Source organism: Mus pahari, chromosome 17 (genome assembly GCF_900095145.1).
Source record: "Mus pahari chromosome 17, PAHARI_EIJ_v1.1, whole genome shotgun sequence".
NCBI lineage: Eukaryota > Metazoa > Chordata > Mammalia > Rodentia > Muridae > Mus > Mus pahari.
Window position 1 is genome coordinate 55,448,404 of NC_034606.1, and position 24,635 is coordinate 55,473,038.

A 24,635-nucleotide genomic window follows, 5' to 3' on the forward strand; every position below is an offset into this window, starting at 1 on the left:
GCCCACTTTCTTAGAAAACTCTAGGATTCTCACACTCAGACAAGATGCCTGTTGTGGCAACATTTTCTGAATGCTTGCCTGAGAAAACTGATCAGGAAGGACACATGTATTCTTAGACATTTGAGAAAACCATACTATTTTTCTGTAACATACATACAACATGGAAACAACAAAGTTGTCTACATTTTCAAAATCCCATAAAGCACAATGATTGGAATCTACCTACACTCGTCGTATCTAAGGCCCTGCCTTATTAGCTGCCCAGCCTCAGTACCACTTAGCAAACCCAATGGACAACTAACCGCAAAACCAGTACAACTCAGTAGCTACTGAACTCTCTCTACATCTGAATAGTGTTGCAATCATTACCCTACCTCCTGTTCCCTCTTGGCATGAATTGACACTTGTTGGTCTCTTCCAATGGGAATTTCGAGTCAGCTGAACCAAGGGCACAATCTGATGCTATGCTATAGTCATTACACATCTCAATGAATACAATCATCTCAACTCTTAAAAAAAAAAAGATGTCTAAGAATTAATGAAAACACTTTGCAATTAAAGCGTGCTTTAAAATTGGAATTATGGTTGCCTTTTACGGAGGAAATTAAAACGTTAAAAAAATTTCCAACAAGATCAACCACTCTACATTATGATTGCCAGTTTATAAAAAGCACCATTCCCATTGCTCTCATCTGAAATGAAAACTTGATACTTTACTGTGAATGCTTTCTCTTGAAAAATATGAAAGATACATGGTGTAACGGGTTTTTTTAATTGAAAAAATAAAGTAAAATTTCATGCTATCCTAGGAACCCTTATGCATGTTAAGAGTTGTTTGCCAAGGACAAGATATAACAATTAAAGGCACTCAACACTGTTTACTTTGAAGCTTATTTTACAGCTTTCTGTTTAATGACATATTGGGTGGTTTTATTTTGTAAAAGAATCTCACATTATACCCAAGCTAGCCTGGAACATTCTCATTATGTATCCTAGGCTAGCCTGGAACACTCTCATTACATATCCTAGGCTAGCCTGGAGCGCTCTTATTATTTACCCTAGGCTAGTCTTAATCATTGGAAATCCTCCTCCTCCCATATGCTCCATACCTGGCTTCATTAAACACACTAAACTGAGACTAAATACATTTTACTACTAAGCATCAAAGCCCTATAACTAGATGGAAATGAATTATGCATAACAGGAATATTTAAAGGGAAACAGCTAAATCAAAATCCTCAAACATATTTGATAATGATTTCATATGGAAATCATGGTAAATAAACGAAGTTACAATGAACAGACACCCCTAGTTTATTAGCCAAGAGGTTTTGTCTAACACTGGCATACACACAGAGTCAAATTTTATACAGAAACAGGAGAAATAGGAAATGGCATTTTCATGTACCTGATTCACTTTGACCATATTTATTTTGTGAGTTTGAGAATAAATAAGATAGGGGGTAAATTTTTCCTAAAGTTTAGGCTTTATGGCTAGTTCTCAGTTGTTGAACGTTTTTTCCTAGATCTCCTGATTTTTAGAAATAAGATAAATGAATTGATCAGAACCACACACTGCTTCCTCCACCAGCTCTTACAAGCAAAAACAATTATGGAATTCCCATCTTTAGGGCACTGGGGTGGCAGGGCTGTTAGCCTCTTCAATTCAGAGCGGCCATTGACACAGAATCTGGCTGGTCACTCTTCCCTCAGGGAAGGAGAGATAAGCATAAATGAAATCAGATCTTCACTTGAGACTCCAGCCCCTTCACCTGGCCCCACAAGTGACACACACTGCTGTTCCAGCTGCAAGTGGTCTCAGGAGGGGCTGGATGCACAGGACCTGGTACAGCATTTGGAAGTCTCACACTGAGGTGGGACTTCTCATTGGCTCTACTGTTTGGGCATCACTGGCAATCTGTAAGTACCACCAGCCCATGTTTCTGTAAGCCCGACAAACTGCTTTGGTTTGTTGTTGATGCTCTATTGGAATGAACAGATTGTTTGCATCCCCACAGCCCTACCCTCAGGAAAGTCATATAACAATTAACTATTAAAATCTCAATGAAGCAAAGTACACTTATCGAACAAACGGTTTGAAAGTAATGCTATGCATCCTGCCTGACTTAAAGAAATGTCTTGTTTTCCATAAAAGTATTAAATATAACAATTTAAAGCACATTTCCTTTCAAATCTGATCAATTCATCATCTGAGATTTTTTTTTTTTTCATACATACGGCTGCTGATGCACATTCTTTACTAAGATGTCAAAATTAGTCACTGGAAGAGAAAATCCCAGTAAAAAATTTAAAACTCTCTTTTGTTCTACAACCATATATACTCATGAGTTGCAACCTGCTAACACAGAAACGCCAGAGATGACAAGTCACTGTCTGAATTAAAAAGTACTTACACTATTGGCTTTTCCAGGCGACTTCCCTGTGAACCAACAATCTCCCCCAATGTACAAAACACTTGTCCCAGAAAGTCCTAAAATAGATAAGAGGATTAAAGCTCATATATTCTCACACTGTTGTACAACAGATATTTCGTGGCATCACTTTTGCATTGCTTTCAGTACTGAAATACAGAATTCTCAATTCCAAAAATAAAAGAAATAAAATAAGCCCAATATGAATCGACTTAGGCATGTCACTCTCCTCCAAGTTCACACGTTATGTCATACTTCAGTCACAGAACCAGTTTGCTGTTTTGCGCTTCCAGGTCCTACAGTGTCACAAGACCCACAAGACAAGGGCTCTGCCACTGTCTGGATGCTCGCACTGAGAGAGAGAGCAGAGCGGTTGTCAGGAAGAAGCCCCATGCTCCAGGGTAGCCCGGATGCTTTCTCAGATCTTCCCCATCCTAACAGCTCTGCGGGGCGGAGCTTCGTACAATGAATGGCCCAAGGGAAGCTCTGCAAATGATGTTCAGACACCAAATATGACGTTTCATTTTTTTTCCAGTAAAAAAAAAGTCTACAAATCTACTTGTTAAATGTGCAAGGTGTGATACTGAGTTCAGTAAAGTTTCAGAAAAAATAACTTCTCAAATTAAGAAAAAAAAAATTGGTGTTTGAAGTAGGCAACTTGCTTAGAACTGCGCTGAAAACCTAGAAGATGAATGCGAGGCTCGTTAGAGTAATATGGCCAGCCATGCGCTGAGAGTGCGAGCTCTGGACTCGGGTACACAAAACGCCAACGAGCCACAGAAATAAAATCCCTCATTACTCAGTGAGGGGAAAGCAGGAAGACGCGGCGGATGGTGTTCTAAATCCAAACAGGAGCTTTCCTCGTGTAGATTAGGAAGGAAGCCTTGAGAGGCACTTGGGGTCAGAATGAACTGTTAATCCTAGAGGAAAGATCAGACTACAAGTATGCAAAGAAACGAACTCAAGTAAGGAGGAGTGGAGGCGAGAAGCCCGGACCAGGAAGAACTCTCTAGGCTGGACAAGTGGAAGCAAGCAGTATATGTCAGTGCAGGGATCAGAACAGAGTCCAGTCCGGACAGCATGCCTCTAGTACTTGCTCGGATCACCGGCTCGTGACAGCAAAGATTTTGCACTCAGGAGACGACAGTCGCTAATATTAAGAGAAGTGCTATAAGATCCAAGCCAAGGTTGCAAGGTGGGAAACAGATTTGGTGAACTGACCCTGTGTGTGGCAGTGGCTGGAGGCAGAGGGGGGCAGCCCTGAGACCCAAAAATTCACTCGAAATCTAGAACTTGGTAACATATAAAGGGCTGTACTATCTTTAAAATGAAGGTCTTTTAAAATGTGTTTTTTAGTGTGCAAAACAATTTAAATCCTTATTATAAATTATTAATACTTAAACTCATATTTAAATTGAAAGTCATAAGCATATTGTGTGGATTTCAATATATATATTTAAAATACATGGGAAGTTGAATAAAGTTAAAGCTATGTACAGCTGAATACTTGGCCTTCCAAATGCTTGGATTTGGAAAATCAGCTACAGAAAAAAATTTATGGAGCACTCTAAAACTATTTACTAAGAATATTTATATCAATGAGCTACAGCAAACACCGTTAAGTGGATTCTGTCAATGGACTGGGTAGGATCAGAAAAAGCTGTAAACAATTGCACGAGAGAACACAATGGCAGTGTACACACCTACCAGCAAATGGGAGCATCATTGTGTAACAGACAGAAAATTCAACTAGTTAAATCAGTAAAATGTGCGCTACCACCTACACTGTGAATCTAGGAGAATCCTGCTTCCTTGTCCCATCCCATGTTCACAGCATCCCTGGGTGTGTCCTGCATTTGAATGCACACATTCTATATCAAGCAACACATTCACTACTCAGCACATGATATTTACTAAGCAGTGACGATGTGGGAGACTTCTATTCAATGTGTGTTTTAGCTGGCTTAATGGCTCACATCTGCTATGCATTTCTACAGTACACTCATGTGTAAATAATTAGTGTCTTTCAGCGGGTATTTTTAGGTATTTTTTTTGGCTGTAGGTAGAGATGGAAATAAAAACAAGCTACACCACAAACTGTCTCACTGTGTCTTAGGCTGGTGCTGTGCGACCCAGTTGTGGAATCATTATAATTAGATCGTGATGATGTTTCCAGGAATAAATGCAACCTCTTCTACAACGCTACACCCCCTACAGAACAAATCCAGCCTGGAGAATCTTAGGCGGCTGAGAAACGCTTTAATATAGAACATAATAATGGCTACTGGATTCTCCCTAAAATGACCATGAGAACAGTAAATATTTTTTTAAACTCATTACTTTATAATTTATATGGGTTCATAATATAAATTATACAGAAAACCATCCTGTTCATACCTAGGATTCATTGAAACTTAAAATCTATCCAGCTATTACCCTCAATGTACTGATGGCAAAAATTAAAAGTGAGATTAAAACAAGAAGGAGAGGAGAGAAGAGAGCAGCACGGAGTAGATAAAGGCAAGAATAAAAAGCAGTGGCTAGCCAGTGAGTGTGCTCAGATTATCCCCACAGCAATCTGCATCTACATTTGTTACTACTGAATGGCTCAAAGTCCCTGCAACCTGAGTCCTGTTAATTATACACAAGCACACTGGTTCCTCTCTGCTATCTCAGGTCTAGACACAGCATGATATTCTTATCCTTCAGATTTGTTGTTTCAATTATTTCCTAAGTATGAAGAACTGATGTCTAATGTTGCCTAAATTGTATTCCATGTTGTAGCTTCAGACTTGTCTGCCTTCTCTACTTTCATTTTGCTTCTGCCCTGAGCCTTAGAAATTCTACACATAGGAAATGAAAGCTCTAGAAACAGGGAGATGGCTCAGGGGGTGCTTGCTGCCAGGAAAGTCCTGGGACCCACATGGCAGCAAGTGGGAAATTATTCTTTTCAGCTATCTTCCAATCTTCACTTACATACCATGGTGTGTGCGCATGCACGCATGCATACATGCACATACGCACACACAAAATACATAAAATATTTTTAGATGTTAAAGGGAAACTTTGCAGTAAAAGAACTGATTTGAATTGTTTAGGTACAAATACTAATGATTCCTATATATGATTTATTTGATTGTCACAGACATGCACAAACACACACACACACACACACACAGTGAGTTTACAATATAACATAATAACTTTGAATAGAATCACGAAGGTATCTGCACTAATACACAAACTGAACCATGTACCAATGTTCCTATACCTCAGTAGTCTGGTCTACAAAATGGACATAATCATTCCTACAACATGTATTCCTGGGAGGATTCTTTAAGAAAATACCTATAGATAATATATGCAAAGCACTTGGAATATTTAAGTCTGGAACATAATCCTCCTATCCCCTGGCTAAAGCATGTTACATACTAATAATATACTACTTGCTACAAGAACCCAATACTGGGATACGACTACAACTATCTAAATAAAATATCTTCAGTTCCAGTTCCAGTCATGCAAGGTCACTGAAAGTGCTACGATGCAATGTAGATGTGTCTTACACACCAACTCATCCTTCATGTTGTACACATACAGAAGGACGTTCAGAGAGTACTAAGTCAGTGAACCCAGAAGTATCATCTAAAAGAGGTTTCCAACTTGTACTACTGACACACACAGCATATCACAAACCCAATACTAAGCAGCTTCACGGAGCATCTCACAGGATGACACTTCTCTCCACAGTTCTACTTACAATAACTTTGAAATGGTTTCCTACTTTATCAAGTATTGATGCAAATCTGTGTACAAAACTTCCCTAATTAATAGGCGATTCAGGTTAAAAGTCATTCAGTGTTGCGTTGATGGTCCACTTCAATTCCACAAAGTCACTGGGGATAGTCAACTGCTCACGACCTAACCATTAGCTGTCTCCACATGAGTTGTGATTTGCTTTTATACATTTTTGAGATCACATAACTAATTTTTAGCATGTCTATACAAATAGTCGAAGAAATAACTGAATGCTAAAAATGTGTTGCATGGGTAGTATTTTTAACTTAATGCAGTAAAATTGAGGAAATAAAATTTTCTACCCCAAAAGATTGTATCGCTGGTGTTACCTGCTAACACTTATGGCTGGAATGTCTTTCTAATATTTCTTAATTAATTTCTATTTTTTATTTTACAAATTGCATAAATTACAATGGAGAGTGAGTCGTTAGTTATATCATACACTGCAGTTAGTATGGCAACCACTTTTAAGAGTCAAACACAGCACTATATTGTTTCAGTAGTGATTCCTGATTTTAGATGATTATTGCCTCGGTCGTATCATTTGGGATGTGAGAAAGTTCACCACTGAACAAGTGGGCTCAATATTTTAATAGAAATAACTGCTTGAAGTTTAATAATAGAGCAAAACAGCTTTTTTTTTCTTCATACCCAGTTCTTTAATAAAAGAACATTGATGAACCACAGTGGTTAGTCCTCTTCCCAATGTTCTAACAAAAACTTCCAAACTAACTTACAGAGAAAAGTTCGAAAATCTTCCCCAACTAAATGTATCTATTTACCCTTTGCACTGATGATTTTCAATTTACTTTTATCATTTTAAGAGGACAAATTAAGGTAGTTAATTAAGCCACTGACTGAAAATTAAGGTTTCAACAAATTGGCAGTCACTGATTAAAGCCAATCATTTTTAAAAAATCAACACAAATACATAACATACATTTTAAAAAGCAATAAAATTCACACATAGCAGAACTTTTATGTGTAAAATAGTACACATGGAAATAGTGTAAGGAGCACCTCTTGGAAACACATTATCTTCAATAAAACACTAATTCTCAACTAAGTTATTTGAAAAGTAACATGTTGTAGTTCATTTTTCTCACCAGCAGTAAGCCACAAGCAAATATCTAAAAGGCTAAAAATGCCATGGAATATTTACTAGTAATTGTTGAGTATGAAATACTTTAGTGTTAGTTACTAAGTAGTAATATTAAATGTTACATAAAATCATCAGTAAGAATCTCTATTGATACTAAGTCCTGAATAAAAGCCAGTTTTCAACATAAACTATGCCAGCTCATCATAATAAGGACCTGAGTCACAATCACACAGCCAGGATCAGGCAGTAATTCTATGTATGACTCAAGAGTATAAGGCACATTCTAGAAGAGTGAACTCACGTGGGGATAGGAAATCTAACCCAAATACAGAGTAGCAACCATTCAGGTGTGATGTAGTGAGGCCAGATCTCATCAGCCTCAGGATGCATCAGGAAGCTTTTATCCCCCAGACCTCAGAGGATAATTGGGGGGGGGGGGGGACAGTTACACAGAGGCTCTTTCAACGGTGCACATAAAGAACAGATCTGAGAGCTACACTCCTCTGTAGGTGTAAGGTGCAGTTGGGAAAATGTCAGTAGTGTGTTCACTCTCAACTCTTATCAAAGAGGTTTCCCTCCCCACCCCTAGTAGATAAGAGCCCATCACAGAAAGCAACAACGCCAACAGGCAGAGAACTGACCATGAGTGCCTGCCCCAACTGATATTTCCACAACCCCTAAACCTAGGCTCAGAGAACATTGCGGAAGAGGAGAGAGAAGACTGTACAAGCCAAAAGAACAGGAAGTCTGCTGTGAGATCGTATCTTCTATATATGACAGGGACGCTACACCCGTGACATTTCAACAGAACAGCTACCTAAACCATGACAAACCTGAAAGAATAAAAACACAGATGGCATGCCAACATGAACTGGGAAAATCTGACCACGTCTCGCTCATGCATGAAGAAGAACAGGGAATTATCAGTTGCTGAGAAAGATTAGTCATCCCCAGAATAAACCTCTTCAATGGATCCCCCAGAATAAACCTGTTCAATGGATCCCCCAGAATAAACCTCTTCAATGGATCCCCCAGAATAAACCTCTTCAATGCATCCAATACCAACTGGTAAGCCCTAAAAACGTGTGCGTACAAGAAACATTAAACAGACCCAGCAGCTTGTATTCACATATTTATTTACACATATGAGTGTACACATGTACACACGTGCATTTACCTGCACATGTATATAATAATTGAAGAAAAAAGAGGCCATGAATTTGAAAAGGAGTGGATACAAGGACATGGGAGGAGTTGAAGGGGGAAACATGGATTAATAAATCCATGTATTTTTTAAGTACCTGAGAGGTTGGGGGACCAAAAAGAGTTAGAGGGAGCAAAGAGGGTAGAGAAGAGACAAATGGTGTGGGCTCATGGATGAAATCCTCCAAAAGTCACTGATTAATGTGAGGGAGAGAACCAGACAAATGTGGGAGACGGAAGCTTACGGGTGGAAAAAAAATTTAGCAAGAGCAGCACTGTTCCGGAGACAACAATGCAGATGAGACAACAATGATACCAGAGGGGAAGAAAGCAAGGGGGTGGGGCAGAGCAAACAAGGAGGTGGAAAGCACAGGGGGGTGGGCTGGAACCAGACAGAGGCATGTAGCAACAGGCTTTGAAAATGATGATGGTCGCTAACCTTCCTCTACAGAACTTCTAAAGGCCTCAGTTCACTCACCAACCTGTCCTCTCGTTTTCTCCGTTTGTACTCTCTTTAAAGCAGCCTAAGTCCTAGTACTCTCATTTGGTATTTTCCAGAACTCTGCCTCCAGTCTCTGAGCACCACCCAGCCAATGTGTGCATTTAAAGGCTTACTGAGTGTCAAGTCAAAGTTAGCATTAACTTGTCCTCACCACCCAGGCTTCAGGCACCTCTGCAGTAGACGTCCCTGTTTACCTAGCAAGGCACTCTCACCAATACTCAAGAGAGCCAAGCAACTTCTCTTATTTCGCAGCCAACAGGGAATTCATCTGTAAATCAAACAGCCATGATACATTCCAGCTGGGACTGCTTCTTCTTCTCCTTCCAGTGGCTTTAATTGTCAAATGTGACTCATGTAGTCAAATGACAACAGATCCCTGACTGTCATCCTTGATTCCGATTTTGCATCTCTGACCTCATTCTTCACTTCGGCAGGCAGGCATCATTGAAATGCATAAATCAAATCACATCGCTCTCCAGTAGCATATAACAACAAAAATTTAGAACCCTTAGCGGCGTGGTCTGTACATCTCTGCATCCCATATGTACATGCCCATTTCAAATGAACCACTGGGCTCTCATCAACATTGTCACATGGCCACAGTATACTACATCCCTTCCTCAAGGGACTTCGTATTGCCTCTCCCTTTCGTTTTGAAATTCTGCCTTGCTAAGCTTTTCGCTACCTCCCCTCCTCTCTCCTGTAAACTATCTACTCAGTAAGTCCATACCCATGAGAATGATAGCCCTGCCACAGTGCCCGGTAAAGGGGAATCTCTAGGGGCTTCCTAAAGTTTTCCTGGGGATGAGCTCTGGAGAGGACTAGCCTGAACTTGTTTCTCTTCAGGGCCTCTTGAATCCCTGTCAGTTGTCATGATGTAACTAATGGTCACTGCTTCCTACCAAAACTTTTCCATTCTTTCTTCCCTATGTGACTTTATTCAGGATTTTTGTTTACTATTGGAGGGGTTAAGTCTCAGAAATGAGAAAAGGCGCCCGCACTTAGCTTTGCATTCTAATGAGAGAAACTTGTCCTGTCTGTGAACCTGTCCTTAAGAGAAAACACACATCATCATGGCCCAAGCATTCCATTTTCAAAAGAAACTATAAAATAAAATTAACCTACAGAAGGAAGTTTATTTGCAGAACAGGGAAAGCAAGAAAGACCACGGAAGCCTACACTGGAGGTTAGTGATGAGTGGCCGAAGGAAGCCAGTGCACTGTTACCACATCTGAAACAAGAATTTCAGTGCCACCTTCTGACGTTTAGCAAGAAAAAAAAAATCATTTTGGCTTGCTAGCCATTGTTACAGTTGGCACACTGACAAGAATCCTAGACACACCAACTATGAGCCTATTCTTAACCCTTTCATGGATTGCTGAGCTGATGAAATTAAATTATGTAAATGAACGTGTGGGCTGTAGCTCTGCCAAGAACGTTAAGATAAATGGGCTTGCCAGTTTCTCAAAGAATGATAGCCTTTCTTCATACTATCTAATGCCTGTGGAAGAATATATTTTAGCGAAAGTATTTATTTGGAGAGCCATTACAAGAATCAATCACACGATGAAATGAGAGCCTGGATTTCATCACCCTTTACTCGGAATCAGTATTTCTCCCACTGAATGTTTTCCAACTGCCAGAGGAACTCAATAAAATTCCACCTGTGTTTCATGTAACGATATTCCAAACCAAAGCTACAGGTCTACTTTCTATCTCCATTTTCCCTGATAGTATTATGACTTTTCTTGTTTGGGGGTCAGCATCTCACTGTGTAGCCCTAGAGGGCTTGAAACCGCTGCCCTTAAATTCCCAGAGACTGACGACTGGAATGTCTGTAACATGTGGCACCACGTCCTGCTAAAAGAGATTTCTAACCCAGGATCCTTAACTATCCGATGACAAACATCGTCACCCTAAAAAGGAACTCTTGCCCCCAAGTCATCAAAATTAATATTTCAAAACCAATAATTTTAAAAATCTGTTTCCAAGAAATGATTTGCAGCTAGATCCCTTTTGCAAAAAAACCCAAAAACCAACTAAGTGACTCCATCTGCATGGAGATTTGTGCACTTAGCAATGCTTTCTAAATGATTCTGGTTTGTATTTCTCTCTGCACAGTTGGCAGGTAGACAGCTCTGCTGTTAAGAGATTGCCTCTCTGGGGACAGATCTAGCTTGCTGATTGGTTACTCTGATCTTCGAAAGGCATCATGAATTGCTTAGGGTTGGATGCACTATGTACTTTTTACGTAAAATCTATACTTCAGTGCTTTCAAATAACAAAAGAGTTTGTGTTATTATTAATTTCTAACAGAACCTCAAGGTAATAATCTCCACCAGTTCTTATAATAATGCAAACCTATGGGGTTTTTATTCCCCATTTGAACATATTTTATCCACTTAGCCTGGAAGCTAAGGCGTTTATTAACTCATTTGTAATCTCTACTGAATATACGTATTTTTAATTCTATGTTAGACTTACCTGTTGTGGGCATATGCATACACATGGGAGTGTGCATGGCGTGCATGCTTGTGCATGCACGTGTGTGTGTGTGTGTGTGTGCACATGTGTACATGTTTGGGTGTGCATGTGTGCTGGGCATGGGTGGAGGTCGGAAGACAATTTTCAGGAGTTAGGTCTTTCCTTCAGAACGTGGGTCCTAGGAATCAAGCTCAGGGTGTATCAGGCCAGCAGCGAGCGCCTTTACCTGATGAGCTATCTTTCTGGCTCCAGCATATGTTTTAAATATATTATGTAACATAATATGGAGATGGTTTAGATAACATAATCTGTCGGGAAGGCAATCGTTCAAGAAGAATATCAAAGAGAACCAGCAGGAAGGGCACGAAGACAGAAATGGTTCTTTTGGCATGAACAAGGGTGACAATCTGCTGAGTGTGTGATTTGGGAAGTGTTTAACGTATTGTAAGAAACCTGAAAAGGATTTGGACGCCCAGAGAAAAGAGACAGCACAAGAAAGATAACGAACCTCAGACAGTTTAGTTTTAGATTTCAATTGACAATCTACTGGAAAATATTTAACAAGCAATTGAAAAAAATGGGTTTGTTTGTGAGTTCAAAGACAGACACTCTGGGATCTCACAAGACATAGAAATATGACAGCTATCCAGAAGAAAGTGTTCCACAGTGAGCTGATATAGAAAAAATGAAAAAGAAAACATGAGAAACATTAATATTAAGACCAGAGAAGCAGGAGAGAAAAGGAAGCTTTGCACTATAAAAGTAGAAAGTCTTGGGAGGTGGAAGGGGAGTTCTGGGCAATTTAGAGGAAAATACATTACTTTCTTGAAGAGAAGGGTCAATTCTCTCCAAAGGAAAGAAGATGCATAAGATGACAGCTGAGGAGGAGTCACTATCTTGATTACATCGGAGTAGTGTTAGAAATCAAAAACTAGAATCCAGTTAGTTATAAATAGCAAAGCAAAAGAAGAAATCAAGAGGAATGATTCGAAATTCGGATGGAAGAGGCGCTATGGGGTAGATCAATATCACCTTGAAAATTTGAATTCTAAGGATTATTACTTTTAATGACACGTGTATGTACGTACACATGCATGCATTTGTGTGGAGGTATGTGAATGCGGGTACAGGCGCCACAGAGAGCGGAAGATCTTTATCCTCAAGGAATGGGAGTTACAATGACTTGTGAGCCACCCGGTGTGAGTGCTGGGAACAGAACTCAGGTCCTCTGAAGGAGCAATGTACATTCTTGAGTGCCGAGTCATCTGCTCAACCACACAAGCCATTTTAGGGCGAGAGGAGCATGAGATTATTTCCTGGGTTGTGTGTGTGGGGGGGGGGAGAAAACACTCTTCTACCAAAGAATTATTTGAAAAAAAAATATATTCAGTCCCATATTGTGGAAGGCATGTGTTTTATATCATGAAGTCTAATAATAACTGTCAATTGAAGGAAAATATATTCAGTCATGTTGGACACACATATACCTCACATATTTCCTTCTTTGAATGGAAGGCAAGTTCAATGATAGGGACTACATGTACTTCCATACATAGCCTCCAAACATCCATCACCACGGAAGTGTCCCTAACTGCTCTCCTCTTACACTCTCTGAAGAGCAGCTTGCACTAAATCAAACAATCAAGAAACATAGGAACTATCTCCCAGGCAAATGGTAACCCATATTATATCCAGTAAAGGGGAAAGGGGCCTCTTTGGCAGGTCTATGAAGAGAGCTCAGAAGAGGGGCTGAATAGAATGACCTCAGAAGGACAGAGAAGAAGAGAGAAAACACCCTGGGCCCTGCCCACTCTCCAGTTTCCAGCTTTGGACCAGACAGCCAAGCGCTGCCTCCTATCTCTGAGATGATCCCAGCCCATGTGAATGAGTGGATTCTGCCCTTCCTTTCTACGGAATCTATCGTGCCTAGAAGCTGTGGTTCTTCCCTTGGTTCTTCCCAAGAACAGTTAGAACATTTCTAAGTGCAAGGTGTACAGACACGATATGACACACACACAAGGCAACATCACAATGGGAGCCTGCTGCAAAGAGAAGACATTCTCAGTGCTCAGCCATGATGCTATGAAACTTTTACAGAGAGAAAAACAAACAAACAAACATTATTGACATCCAGTCACAATGCTACAAACCTTCAATAGAGAGCGGTACAGTCTCAATACCCAGTCACAAAACTAGGAGCCTATCCTAGAGGGAAGACATTCTCAGTGCCCAGGCACAACACTAGGGAACTATCACAGACAGCAACACATTCTCAATGCCCAGTCACAATGCTACAAAGCCATCACAGAGAGCAACACACTCTCAGTACAGAGGCACAACACTATGAATCCATGATAAAGAACAGAACATTCTCAGTGCTCAGCCACAAAGCTGTGTGCCCATCATAAAGAGCTGGTGGCACGCCTACCACAGTGACCTCCACTAATAGGAAGGAAGCAGTATTTCAGGATTTTTTTAGTTTATAGAAAAGTCATTATATATATGGTTCTTTTTGCATTCCTTCACACAATTCTAGTGTGTTCTTTATTATATAGTTAAATATTATATCTCCTTTAGGGAACTAGAGAAAAGGTTTTTTACAATCCAAAATCATCTCCTAGATTGTGAATACCTCAAAAATTCTTTAAATAACAACAACATCCCTCTCTCTAGGCTGCAACAGATATTGTATATCCAACTATTCTGTTTACAGCACACAACAAAGGTTGAGTCTAGCTGCCCTCCCAGTATTGGTAGATAATTCTACATCTGTGGAAGCACAGTTCACTTTGAATCCTGCTGAGTCCTTTTCAGAACATTACTCTATCTGTTCCTCACTTAGCCCTCCTAGTATGGTTTGAATGTGAAATGCCCAACATATCCTCGTGTATTTGATCCATTGGTCCCAGCTGGTGGCTTTGTTTGTGAAGGTGATTGACCCTTTAGGGAAGTGGACCCTTACTGAAGAGAGTAAGTCACTGGGTTTAACCTTTAGGGCTTCACAATTTGCCAGCCCCACTCTCCTTTCTGTGTGTCAGTGACATGTGATCACTCTCCTTTCTGACTGCTTGTCCTGCCTCGGGCTCCTGTTGCTGTGTCTTTACTGCCATTCCACATAGCATGGTAAGCCAAACCAAGCCCTTAATTCGCTGTTTGTCAGTGTAGTCTATCACGGCAGCAGAAATAGCTAACAGACCTTGCTACTCGGTTTGATCTGATTTCAGTCTTTCACATCAGTAACAAGCAGATACATCAGTATTTTGCCTGAGTATCTTCCTCTCATCTTCCCCACCTATCCTGCTTCACATGCCGAGCCCTGCCTCTCTCCTGTTCCCCAAGTGCATGGCACTACTGCTGGTAACAGCTGCGATCTGGAGAGAAGAGACTGAAGAAGCAGGCCTGGCTCCACCCGAGGACTTGTCATATTTTGGGTTGTGAGTCTATTCCTTAATATCTTGCACTCTTAAGAAATTGACACATGAGGAAATTCTGCTGAACAACTAAATTACAGAGAGAAAGGACAATGTCTCTGCCTGGAACCTGTGTCCCTCCCAGTGTCTCCGATGTGGAGCCTACAAAGACGATCTGGCTCACTATCTCATACTGCTCAACCTGATATGACATATAATTAGCCCACATCTTAAACAAAATGAAAACAAACATTGATCCATTCTACCAACGGAAAGTACTTTCTTTCTATAACCTCCTTCTAAATGTGACTCCAGCATTCTAAACGTTACTTGTTTTCTTCGAAAATCACATCAACTATCATTTTTAAATTTTCAAATAAGCATTAATATACAAATGGACATATTATGAAACAATATATAATAATAAAAATATGAACTTACATGTTTGGACAAGTTGGGACTCTTTGAATCAACATCATATCTGAAATATTAAAGTATGAAATTCAAATTATTCTCACAAAAATACAGTTAAAAATAGTGTTTCCTAGAACACACAAATGTAAAAGTTAATCTGAACAATAACCAATGGGACATTACAAGTAATACATTTTAAATTTCCAAACATCCAATGATAGATGTGACACCGCTGGGTCACCTCAATTCCACGTAACCAAAAGTATGAACACTGTTTTTAAGAAGTTGCAAATCAATCTGTTCTTTGAATCAGTAGTATCTAACTGCCACTCAAGTGACCCCAAAATCTCTTTAAAATGGCATTCTTTTCCTCTGGATATGAAAACTAAAGATGTCTTATTAACAGCACATGCATACTATGTACATTATAATTCTTACCTGATAGCTTAAATGCTGTTGTTAAGGCATAGGGAAACTGTTTTATGTAAGCAGGAATAAATTTTGTAAACAGGAATTTACGTGGGAACGTGATAAGCTTTGGTTTTAACCAGTCACTACAGTAAATAGATGATCTCATAGAAAGAATCCGGGATGGCTCTATTGACTGGACATGACCAAAATAATATCATCATGCTAGGCTCTTAGATAATGTTGCCCTGGGGCTAGTCTTTCTATAAACCAACCCCTTTCACATTCATGCATAACTTTTTACCAAAACTCAAGGCTATTTTTTTTTAAGGTTAAGATTTTCTCTCTCATCTAAATAAAGCTTTGCACAAAACAAAGCAAAACATCTTACTTAATAATAGGAAAAGAGAGAAAACCGAAGAGCTCATTAGGTGTACCAGTATGCCCTGTACACTGTTCACATGAGTCTCTTGTGGAGTTCAGTCTTCATGGGAGAACCTGTCTCCTCTCTTCTGCACCCTGGCACATCTCACACAGTGACAGGGCACGACCATGCTTGCACCCTGGCACATCTCACACAGTGACAGGGCACGACCATGCCTTGCTCAAAGTCACTGTGGTACGTGCAGACTTTTCTACCAACAGTAAAGTTTATAATTACACCAATTGTGTATTTATGAGACATAGTGTATTCTTTGAGTGCTAGAGATAATAAAAGAAAACACCAAAGCTTTACACATTAGGTCCCGGAGACAAGAGGAGGCTATGATGCAAAACTAATAAAATATTCAACACAATCAGAAAGGCAAAGGATACGGGGGATAATCAAAATGGTAACAGGCTAGACCGGTGGCATAGGGAATACAGGCAGATCTTATCTGTCTTTCTATCTTTCTGTCTGTCTGTCTACCTACCTACCTATCATCTATGTTTATATCTATCTACCTTTATACCTATCTTTATACCTATGTATCTATGTATCTACCTATTATCTCTATATCTCTATCTTTATCCATCCCACCTTCCCTTCTTCCCTAAGTTCCCTATGAACTGGAAAATGGAACCATAAGTCTCTCATAATGTGCAGTTGCTAAGATAGCATGCCTTCCTCTGCTGTCATAGGCACTGAACCCAGGGCCTCCAGCACACCAAGCAAGAGCCGACACTGAGCTCAGAGCAGGCGCTCGGAGCTGAGTTTTACTTTCTTTCTCTGGCTCTGTACCTTCGGCTGTGCTGGTGAATCGTCCTTCTCAACTTTCTGTCGCCTAGGAGACACACCTCTTCCTGCACCTTTGAGGTTACGCATCAGGCATAACTGAGGAGGGAAGAAGGCCCTCCCTGAATGTGTGTGACCTGGCTGTGAACTAAATGGAAGGATAAAAGAGAAACTGCAGAGAGGCATCAGCTTCTGCCTGTCTCTGCTTCCTGGTCAGCATCACAAACCAAGCTGCTTGTGCGAACGTGTCATTGTGTCATCGGTACCAAGACAGGCAGCAATCCTCTGAACGTGAGCCAAAATGAACCATTCCTCTGTTAGCTGCTTTCTCAGATACTTTGCAATAAGACTGTATCAGTATTAATTAACTAAATCCAAAACCGTTCAGAAAGTCCTTGGCAGCTATTTGCTGTCTACTTAACACAGGTATACTATGAAGGGATGATCCTTGGGGCCATTTGCTGGCTACTGTTCACTGGTGTGCTGTGGATGGGCTTCCTTTAAACTGTGGTCAGTGTGTTTGAAGAGTATTCTCTCTAAGTGATGGGAACTGGGAACCACACTTGATTTTTCATAGGATATTTTGTCCGTTCATGATGTTCTAAAGTGTCTAAAATTAACAAACATATTTCTCAAGCTATATACTTAAAAGAGAAACTTTAAAAGCCAAGCACATGTATTCTTTGTGTGTGCAGATGTGTGTGTAGATATAGATATGATATAGATATAGATCACTAATGAAGTAATGAATCTTCCTTTATTTATTTCACTAATATAATGAAACAGATCATAGTATAGAAAGTAGCTTACTATCAAATGGAAAGCATTATATGAGACAGCTCAATGAAATAAATCAAGGGAACTAATGCCTTCAGAAATCCCCATCAATAGAGAATGTGTGGGTCGCTTTCCTTTAGCTCTGCAGTTAACCCTTTCCAGTCCTCCCTTTTTCAGGTTTTTCAAACATGAAATTGAGATGCCATTTGCATTAAAATTCTGGAATCTTAATAAAGTGCTATTTAACTCAATCTTGCAGCACACCTTCATGGTTCAGGGATTATTTGGTTTCTGTGAGACCTGTAGTTTCAAGGAAGTTGAAGTTACAGGTTATCAGTCAGACTGCCTTAGTTATTTTCCATTTCCTGTCGCTCCGACAGAGCTGTTCCTGAAAGAGCCACCGCGCAGTGAGTACCAGGGAAGGCCTGACCAGCAGGTCATGAACCCAAAGTGCCAGTATACGAGGACAAAAGGACAACATGACAAAGGGTGACAGCAGAGAAGAAAATATAAGCTGTCACCTGACAAAGGCGGTTGGTGCCTGTCAGCAGACAGCAACCCAAACTCTAGGAAAATGGTTCTAACAGTCAGAGCTAAAGAAGGAGAGTTCAGAGAAGTAACAAAGCCTGTATACACATCTCTAGGTTTAGTGTCAACAAACCAGAACACACCATGAGTGGACTTGTGTGCTTCCTTTCACACTAAAATTTCACTCTCAATTCTTTATTCCCCAAAATGCAAATCAGAATAATAATAAATGCCCACTGAGTTGCAAGCAGGGACACTGTTCCAGGCTACCTGTGGTAGAAGATTAGAGTCAATGACAATGAGCGTCAATACGTGGTAAAATACATTATATTCTTGCAATAATAGTCATGTAGGCCTAAAAATAAGTGAATTGTGTTTTGTGGCATAGAAAAATACACGAAAACTTAAAGATACAGGAAAATAGATTTGCCTCAATTCCCACATGCATGTCACTGTAACTTGGATGAGTGACACGGTGAACTAATTACGCTTTTTTATTGGAATAATGGAATTCTTATTTTTCAAATAGTTATATAATTTTACATTTACAATGAGTACGTATTACTTTGAAATGTAGAGAGATGTGAAAGGGAGAAAGAAAAGGGAAACAGAACAAGGAATGAAATGGTGATTGGTTTTAGGATAAAATGGAAGAGGAAACATTAAGGGGATACCATGATGCTCTGCTAGATGAATCATTTCAGAAATGATTCATCTAGCAGAGCACGTGCCAAGTAAGGAGAGCCATGAGCAGCTTTCCTACATTTCTTAGAAGGTGTTAAGTAACAATGCTGCAGCCTCCATGGTCCATGGTAGGCAGAAGATATTGCTTCATCCTCCTTTGATTATTTACAAAGAGGTTTGGGGAAAATAAAAGTCTAATGGGAATATCATAAATTTTGCTTCCTAAGTCCAATGAACATCTAGTACCCTTGAAAGAAAGCATTACTAATTATTTTTTTACATATTTTTCAGAGTAAAATAAAAACAGTTACTAGCAGTAAAGAACTTCTAAAATCTCTAATCATGAATTATTTTGATATACAAGGCAAACATTATATTACACTACACAGAGAATCTTGAATACAAGTACACATTTCTTTCTGTCTTCCCTCCCAGGATCCCCAAAATTCACCTCATGGAACAATGACTCATTTATAGCTGAGAATTAAAACCATTGCCCATCTGTGAATCTGGTTCCCCTAACTGGGTGCCTTGTCTGGCACCAGCAATAAAGGATGTGCCTAGTCCTGCAATTGATGTGTCAGAGTAGGGGAATATCCAGGAGGGGCTCCACCCTTTCAGAGGAGAAGGGGAAGAAGGATAGGAGATGGCAGAAGGGACTGTCCCTTGAGGAAGAAGGCAGGGAGGAGGAGGGGCAGCAATTAGGATGCAAAGTGAATAGATAAATTAATTAATGGGGAAAAAGTGGCCCCATGTTTGCTTTGGTCTGGGATTTGAACTTGGCAGTAGTACTTTAATATGGTTGGTTTGGTGTCAAAATAAAAAAAAAATATAAATTGAATGCTAAATCTTCCACCCCTGGCCTTAAAAGCATGACATAAGTATCTAGAGGAGCCACCATGAGACAGAGATACAGGGCTAGGCTAGCGTGCCATGGGGAGACTTGAGCCATCTGCCATTAGCCATTACGCTGGATGTGTTCCCTTCCAGTATTCTGAGATGGAAGAAACCCACTGGGGGGTAGGTAGGTTTGAAAGAAAGCCCACATACACTTCCCAGCATAACTAAGCTATCTACTCACCTATTCGAATGTTTCAAAATAGTAAGGAAAAAAAAAAAAAAAGATATGTTCAATAGTGTGCTCCAGCTCTGGATGAATAGAATAAAACTGTCTTTCTGTGAAACATCTGGTACTCAGGGCAATCTACACATTCCAGACTTTAATACTCAAGTAGTCCTTAAAAGTCACATTTATAATGTCATGTTTTTAATAGAACTTACAAGTCAAAACGAAGATTCTCTCTTTCTTCAAAGAAATAATCCAGAATAAACTTTCTTACAAAATCAGGATTCAAAGTATTATCGATCACTTCAGTTCTTCCAAACTACAGAGAGGAACAGAAGAGGCACAAAGGTCAGGAACAAACCTTACAAGGTGACTTACTTTAAAGAGTAACCCTCAGTATAGATGTCCCTTTAAAAGATGAGCAATCACCACCCAATTGACTTGATCAACAACAGCTTCAGAGAGATGTGCCGGAAGACCAAACCGCCGGCTCGATCTTTCTTGGGGAAATAAACATGAACTTGAGTTCACTCCAAACTCAGCTACATGTTTCAATACATCTCCCTCCCTTCTAACTTGAAAAGCAAATCCTTTTCTAATCTAAAGAAATCTAATCCATGTATACAATATATTTATTTTTTTTCAATAAAACACTTTTTAAAAAGCCAGACAGATAATATGTATTCTTAATGAGAGAGGCCAACTATCCATCCATAGCTCTCAGCCTCAGCTTCTATAGGAATTGGCCCTTCACACAATAAGGTCTGTTAGTCATGTTTTCGGCCTACGTTTCTTAAAATTATTCTATATGTAACAGCACAATTTCATTCAGATGGACACATTATAATGACATATACCAATCTTGTATGCTTCTAAAAAAATGGGTAATGCTTCAGCTTAGAAAACTATGTTTCTGTCTTTTGAGGGAGTAGAAATTAGGGAAGAAGTACACATTGGGCCCCTCTCCTTTATATGTGAGGAAAGGCTTTAGATGGTGCTCCTAAAGTCAGCACAAACACACACAACACAAGTGCTTTTATCCTCAGCTAATAGTCTTCACTGCCAGGTGCCAGTTTAACAGGATTTTAACCTTAGCTGTGAAGCCATTAGTCAAATCAAGCCAGCAGGTTGTCTTGCTAGAGAACCTATTCTTACTAAAGTTTTAATAAGAAAATGAAGAATCAAGCTCGCCTATTATTGAGTGTGATGGCCAGAGGCTGCTTTAAACTTTGTTTAAATTATTATATAAAATATGTGTGACAAAGAATTCATTTGTGTCATGGCCAATTAATCACTCCCTCACAAAGAAATAATTCGCCACTTTATATCATGGACCAATATCACATGGACAAACTAATCCAACGGTTATCATCCGTATATGAAGGCCCTACAAAAGGCTCATATAGTTGAAAAGTTGTTGTCCAGCTTGTGGGATCATTTTGAAAGATTCTGGAAAATTGAGGAAGTGAACCTAGTGGACAAATTGAGTCACTAGATTTGGGATCTCGGGGATATTTATTCTCAGTCCCTTCCTGTGTCCCTTTTATGTGCTTGCTGACTGCCATGTGAACTTCTTGCCAAAGAAACACATTCTTCCTTAGGTTGCTTCTGTAAGGAATTGCGTCACAGTGATTATGTCAGAGAACCAGACTCCTGCTGTGACTAAGCCTTATGAAGGGTGCTTAGATCTTTAGGAACGGCATGTGGGAGAAACATGGAAGAGTTTGGAGATGTAGTTAGAGAGGCTCTGCAGCTTCGGTTCTTGTCGGAAATGTCAGATATTTACACTACAATTCATAACGGTAGCAAAATTACAGTTGTGAGGTAGCACCAAAAATAATTAAGGTTGGTAGTCACCACAACTCGCGGAGCTGTATTAAAGGGTCACAGCGTTAGGAAGGGTGAGGACCACTGCTCTAGCGTATTGTAAAGAGATTTGTGGATGGTTCTGGTGGGAACTCAGAAGACCAGACTACTGATCAGAATGTGGACAGTAAACATTGCTGACTGGCACAAAACTCAGAGATCCACTGCTCAGGAGGTTCCAGGCACATCTGAGAACTCGACTGGACATTAGACTAGAGGCCATTCCTCTTATATTCTAGAAAAAAAAAACATATCTATCTTTCGTTCATGTCATAAATGAGAATGAAATCCAAAATAACAGGGTAATTGATTTGGCGAATAAAATTCCAACATAGCATATGTTTTTGTCAGGAGCCATCAAGGAGAAGCTAAAAACTAACAGGTGTTCTCCCTGAGATGGGTCTGCCTTGGATTAAAATCTATGATGATTTGCTCCTTCAAGCAAGGTCCAAGAGAATTTCATTTTAGGAAAGATTTCTGCTATTCATATGCTTTCCAAGTTATTATATAATATATATAGCAATCACTAGGTATTAACCAACACTTTTGAGCAGATTTCTGCAGAACAACGAAGATGTACAAACTGGTAGTGGTGCTATATAGACAAATAGATGACTTCTTAATTCTTAATGATGATCCTATAGGAATTCCTAAAATTATAGTAATTATTAAGCTCTTTTTTTTAGCAGGACTGCTATTAAATCATTTCTGACAGTCAAACTGCAATGCCAGTCTTCGAGTGTCTGAGATGGCTTCTGAGATAGCAAGCAGGCATCTACTACTCAGAGCACATTCCAAGAGGATGTAAAACTATTAATCAAAGGTCATAAAAAGAGAACTAACTGTTTACTCTAGGTGCAAGGGCAGAAGATAAAATGTTGACTGGGTTTATCTATACAAACTTAGTCACAAAAGTTATGGCTCTCAACTCCACATGAAAACTGTAGCTAATGATAGATGAATGTTTAGCCAGATAATTACTCCTAGTGGATATGGATATAAACATTATCTGTTGTAAACTTCTTATTCAATTTATTACTTGAATTTATGTGTAATCTCGTGGTGAACCTTTTACCATGTGATCATGTATTTGTATAAGTGCTGAGGACAGAGGAGAGATCCCTTATCCCTCTTTTTTTTTAATTGGATATTTTATTTATTTACATTTCAAATGTTATTCCCTTTCTCCATCCCCCCCAGAAGCCCTCTGTCAAATGTCCCCTCCTGCTTATAAAAGGATGTGCCCCACCCACCCACTCCCAACTCCCTGCCCTTGCATTTCCCTACACTGATGCATCAAGCCTTCACGAGACCAAGGTCCTCTTCTCCCATTGATGCCCGACAAGGCCATCCTCTGCTACATATATGGCTGGAGTCATGGGTCCCTCCATGTGTACTCCTTGGTTGGTGGTTTAGACCCTGGGAGCTCTGGTTGGTTGATATTGTTGTTCTTTCTATGGGGTTGCAAACCCCTTTTACCCCTTTTTCTTAGAGAACTTTTTAGCCAGGACCCAAGAACCTTTTAGACAGAACTGAACTCAAGAAAAACTTAGAAGTAAAGGCATTAGGAGCCATGGTATTGAGAACAAGGGTATTATTGTGACATCAGAGCAGGAGAAAAAAAGATTAAAAGAAGAGAGCAGAGAGAACATTTTGGAGGAGAACTTTTGTAAAAAAAAAAAACTTTTTGGAGAACTGAAGAACTTAGAAATAAAGGCTAAAACCACTTTCAAAGTGTCTTTTTTTTCCCCCTTTCACTTCAGCTAGCAGGCAAGTAAGAGCCAAGCAAGTTTCAGCAGAGATAGAACAAAGGCGTAATCCCCTACTGTTTTATGAAGAAATGCTAAACAGTTTCTAGCCTCAGAGCAACTCAGACAGGCAGGTCAGCTCCAGAAGCAACTTGATTTAGACTTAAGATAGGTAAACATTTTATTATTATACAGCAACCTTAAATATCTGTTAAGACCAAGTTTTACCACGCAGGTGCTCTTGCCCCTCTGCTGCCACAGGAGGAGCCAACAAGAAAGAGGAACCTCAGGGGTTGTCTCCTAGTGACATTTGTGCTATAGCACGGATTCTGGTGGCTATTTGAAGCCAGATTTATAATGAGAGTGGGGGGGGAAGTCAAGCAAAGAGATTTGGGGAAGCCCCTATCAGAAAAAGAACAAGCTGGGAGCAAAGGTTATGCTGAAGAGACACACACCATTGACAAGAAGTCAGGTACCCAGAAATGGTGGAGCGCACCTTTAATTCTAGCACCCTGGAGGCAGAGAGACCAGTGGATGTCTGTGAGTTCTATGCCAGCAGTAGTGATCCCTGTCTCAAAAAGAAAAAAAAAAAAAAAAAAAAACTAACAAAATTCTAAACAAACAAAAAAAGAAAGCCATGCACTTTTCCTGAGCCCCAAAGGAATGATGTTGTGAGACCAGCTCAGGAACTGACTAGAAGCCATTCACTGGAAGATACATAGTTCTAAGTTCACTTGAAACAAGTTTGCTTGAGAAAAGAGAATCCGTGGGGTATACTGTTCGTACACAGCCACCTATGGATGTTCCCCCTGTATCTAGGCACACCTATACATTCAGATGCAGCTGTCACTATGGTCCAAAGAAATCTCAACCCTCACAGTTTCCAATTTCTGGGGCTAAAACAGCTTCTAAACTGAAGTGGAAAGCCTTAAGCTAGCAAACACACTCAAAGAGAACTCTGCCATTATTTACGTTTCCCAATACCCATCCCTTGTTT

General features: G+C 39.8%; 1 protein-coding gene across 1 annotated transcript in view; it reads right to left on the reverse strand.

Moving 5' to 3' along the window:
* The window catches only part of Cpne8 (copine 8), a 181,524-nt gene that overhangs the window by 110,293 nt on the left and 46,596 nt on the right, over nucleotides 1–24,635 (reverse strand). Inside the window, exons 4-6 of the mRNA XM_021216350.2 lie at nucleotides 20,240–20,343; nucleotides 15,373–15,412; nucleotides 2,415–2,491 (exon numbers count right to left, since the gene is read on the reverse strand). Of these exons, the coding sequence (XP_021072009.1) occupies nucleotides 2,415–2,491; nucleotides 15,373–15,412; nucleotides 20,240–20,343 (221 nt within the window). The remainder of the gene's footprint in view (nucleotides 1–2,414; nucleotides 2,492–15,372; nucleotides 15,413–20,239; nucleotides 20,344–24,635) is intronic.